The 4,154-nt window shown below is 48.4% G+C and overlaps 1 protein-coding gene across 6 annotated transcripts in view; it reads left to right on the forward strand.

The window, feature by feature from the left end:
• Nucleotides 1–4,141, forward strand: part of TMCC1 (transmembrane and coiled-coil domain family 1) — a 154,833-nt gene extending 150,692 nt beyond the window's left edge. For all 6 annotated transcript variants that reach the window (XM_010862441.1, XM_010862442.1, XM_010862443.1 and 3 more), the window contains one exon: nucleotides 2,867–4,141. In XM_010862441.1, the coding sequence (XP_010860743.1) occupies nucleotides 2,867–3,181 (315 nt within the window). In that variant the 3' untranslated portion in view covers nucleotides 3,182–4,141. The remainder of the gene's footprint in view (nucleotides 1–2,866) is intronic.
• The last annotated feature ends 13 nt before the right edge of the window (nucleotides 4,142–4,154 follow it).

The raw sequence follows: 4,154 nt of genomic DNA on the forward strand, positions 1-4,154 counted from the left end.
GTCTCAATCTTCTAAAATGAAAAGAACGTGGAGGTAGGTGGCGGTGATTGTTCAACAGTACGAACGTGTCAGACCACTGAACCACACACTTAAAAGCAGTTCAGATGGTAAATTTTACATTATATATATGTTACCACAATTAAAAAAGGGGACGAAAAAGGAATGATGCACCGACACCTGCCCCAGCCTGTGTCCACCCTGAAAACATGGAGCTCAGTGCAAGAAGCCGGTCACAGAAGGCCGCACAGTGCATGAGTCCATTTACATGAAGCATACAGAGTAAGCGGGTTTCCGGAGAAAGTGGATCTGTGGTTGCCAGAAACTAGAGGGAGAGGAACGGGAGTGATAGCTAAAGGGAAGGGGGTATTCTAGGGATGATGAAAACATCCTGGAATTTAATAGGAACGATGGTTTCACAACATGGTGAACTTACTAAATGCTTCATAAGTGAGCACTTTAAAAGGAGTAAATGGTAGATTTTATATTATGTATTTTACCATGCACAAAAAAAATGTTTAGGGGCAAAGACAGAGAGGGCAGAGTATTAGAAGAAGCTTAGACCGCCTGTAACACACCTGCTCTTCAGATGCCATGCATTTCTCAAAGTAAAAGTGTCAGTTGCTCAGTCATGTCCGGCTCTCTGCGCACCCATGGACTGTAGCCCTCCAGCCTCCTCTGTCCATGGCATTTCCCAGGCAGGAAAACTGGAGTGGGCAGCCATCCCCTCCTCCAGGGGATCTTCCCAACCCAGGGATCGAGCCCGGGTCTCCCGCATCCTAGGCAGATTCTTTATCATCTGAGCCACCAGCATTTCTCAAGTCTGCACCATTTGGAGGTGATGTGCTTGCTTGGCTTCTTGGGAAATGTTTCTTGGGCTCAGGATGGTCTCAGTAGATGGACGAGCATGGATGTTATGTCTGTGGTTACTGCTTCGGGAGCTGCTCTGACAGGTCCCAGGGCCACCTGACCTATCTTCTTCTGTGGCAGAGGCCTCACTGCCAGATCCACCTTATACAGCTATACCACCAGGCCATTTGTGAGAATAATGGCGGGCTACACAGTCCATGCGGAGAAGGCAATGGCACCCCACTCCAGTACTCTTGCCTGGAAAATCCCATGGACGGAGGAGCCTGGTGGGCTGCAGTCCATGGGGTCGCGAAGAGTTGGACACGACTGAGCGACTTCACTTTCACTTTTCACGCGTTGGAGAAGGAAATGGCAACCCACTCCAGTGTTCTTGCCTGGAGAATCCCAGGGACGGGGGAGCCTGGTGGGCTGCCGTCTATGGGGTCACACAGAGTCGGACATGACTGAAGCGACTTAGCAGCAGCAGCACACAGTCCATGGGGTCACCCAAGAGTCAGACACAACTGACCAACTCAACAGTAACAGCGGTCATGTTGAAGGCTAATGGCCCTCTAGTTTAATCCATGGCAAAACAGAATATTTTAACTTTTTCTCATCCCAGTTGGGAGATATTTCTAAAAACCCTAAGAAAACTCAAAGACTCACACCAAGACCTTCAGTGCTTTATTCCTTGTGGTTTCCACGGCCTTTCTCTGGCAGCTCTGGTGGTTTCATATGAGAGCGTCCTGAAATAAACCAGTCTTGGTGCTGTAATACAGGAGCCGTGCATGACAGAAGCCTCAAGGAATCAAGGGAATGTCTAGATCATTTGCCCAGATGCCCCCTTTTCCATGACCCAGAAGTCTGTTTATGTTTTAGTTTTTCCCAAGGTCCTTCTGGACTGGGGTATATCTGTTGTATGTCCTTTCTCTAGCTTAGCTTCAGTCTGAAGTTGACTTGCCGTCACCTCAGATCCCACGAAACCAGGACCCACTGAAACTGAGGTCACATAACCCAGGGCTCCTACCACTGCTGAACTTCAGAGGGTATCTGACCACGGCTAAGGAAATAGGTCCTGTCCTCTGAGTTTTATGGTCAATTTTATATGAACCCGTGGGTGCAGGTTATGAAAGGAAACGTTTGGTCAAGTGTTGGGCACAGTGTCTGTTCTCTTCACAGAGATCAACTCTTATTAAGAAGACAGTGCAGGGAGCCCTTTTGCCTGATGTTGGGGGGTTACTTATCGTGAAAAGCAGCTGGTAGTATGTCCAGAGGAGGTTCACTCCTCCATTGTTCGGTAAGAAAGGTAGAAATAACCCAGGTCTCTCCAGTAGGGAGCTGGCTGAGTAAACTGTGACCTAGCCAAGCTGTAAATGCTAGGTAGCCATTAAGAAGATCCAGGTGGGCCTCCACGCATTGACGTGGAGAATCGCCAGGGCCCTCTGTCAAGTGAGAAACACGTTGTGGACCAGTCCTGTGGTGTGATACTATTTGCTTGCACGAAGGTAGAAAATTTTTAAACAATTCCATGCATTTCCCTAAGGAGATCTGTGTGTAGCTTAAACACGGGTGAAAGGGTGAACACACACCAGACTGGCAGCCACTCCAAGGGCAGGGACCGGGGCTGAGGAAAACACCAAGGGAGCCTGTATGGCCTGTTAGGTGAGCAAGTGCATGTGTCCTGTGCAACTCAAATTAGTCATTGTTACGTGGGGGAAGAAAAGAAAGACACAATCGTGGATTTGAGGTCTTGTCATTAAAGTGTTCAAGACCAGATCTGACTGTGGCTGAATGCAGCGGAGCGCAGCAGAGGGGAATCATAGTTGCTTGAATGGTAACCAAAAAGTAAACGATAGTGGCTTGAGTCGTGAGTTGTGCCGTGGCCCCTCACACTCAAGACTCGCGCACATTTCAGATCTCTGACGTGGCTCGGGATGCGCCTGGCCGCCCTGCAAGGCCTGCAGCTGCTCCGGGCGCCGTGAGCTTCCCGAGGCTTACCTCTCCCCTGTCTGGCCCGCAGGAGGCCCTGGAGGCGTGCCAGACCCGCATCTCCAAGATGGAGCTGCAGCAGCAGCAGCAGCAGGTGGTTCAGCTGGAGGGGCTGGAGAACGCCACCGCCCGGAACCTGCTGGGCAAGCTCATCAACATCCTCCTGGCGGTCATGGCAGTCCTTTTGGTCTTCGTGTCCACGGTCGCCAACTGCGTGGTCCCGCTCATGAAGACTCGCAGCAGGACGTTCAGCACGTTGCTGCTCGTGGTGTTCATCGCCTTTCTCTGGAAGCACTGGGACGCCCTCCTGGGCTACGTGCAGCGCTTCTTCTCCTCACCCAGATGATGCTGCCGTCGCCCGGAATGCAGTGCTCCCCTCCCCTCCGGCGAGTGCATGCAGCGAAGATGTAGACGGCCACTTCCCTCCTCTGGAGTTTTCTACAGCAACAAGAGTTGAGTGAATCTGTTTACATTTAGAATAATGTTTTTTTTTCTTCTTCTTCTTCCTCAAAAGACGCAATTGCAATAGTATTTTTTAGATTTTATCCAAGAAGTTTTTTGGGCAACAATCTTGGATCACTTTTATGTAGCATGATTTTCCTTGGGATGCAAATCTGAAAACAGTCCTTTCACATGAACCCACCCTCTGGAGCACACTGAAGGGCATTCTAAATTGTGGCTTGAAGGACTGCACTAAAACCCACTAAAAAGATGTGCGAACACCTGACTAGGGAAACCAGTTGATCCTAACACCCTGCCTTGTCTGGGCTCACCACCTCTCCCCATCCCAGACTAACTTTACTGTGAAGTCCTACCACATTCCATGTCTGAGTTTCTGCGCTCGGGGTGGATTTTCCTTGTCCGTGGAAGAACACGTGGATCTCCCTGGCTTTCTCACCCAAGTTGGCCACTCAAGCTAACCCTGGAAATATGATCAGTTTGGAGCCTGGTCCCATAACCTTTGCTAGGATACGAAAGAGGACATCACACCCCAAGGATTACTGCACAGTCCTACTACAGTATTTTGAAGTAGCCCTCTAACTACTTAATTTTAAACAAATCCCATGACCGCACTTTTAAGGTTTTTTTTAAAAAGATGTGTATAGTCACCAACTTAAAAAAACAAACAAACAAAAAAATCCGAACAGCATACTTGAAGAATGTAATACTCAAACTCTCAGTGCTTCCTTATGGTTTCTAATAGGATTTTTTATTATTGTTATTATTATTATTGGGTTTTTTTGGAAAGGGTTGGGAGGGTCTTTTTTTTTTTTCCTCTGAAATAAAGAAGTGCTGTTTTTAAATGGAAAAAAATAAAT

The sequence above is a fragment of the Bison bison genome, unplaced genomic scaffold, assembly GCF_000754665.1.
Source record: "Bison bison bison isolate TAMUID 2011002044 unplaced genomic scaffold, Bison_UMD1.0 scf7180017864482, whole genome shotgun sequence".
Lineage (NCBI taxonomy): Eukaryota > Metazoa > Chordata > Mammalia > Artiodactyla > Bovidae > Bison > Bison bison.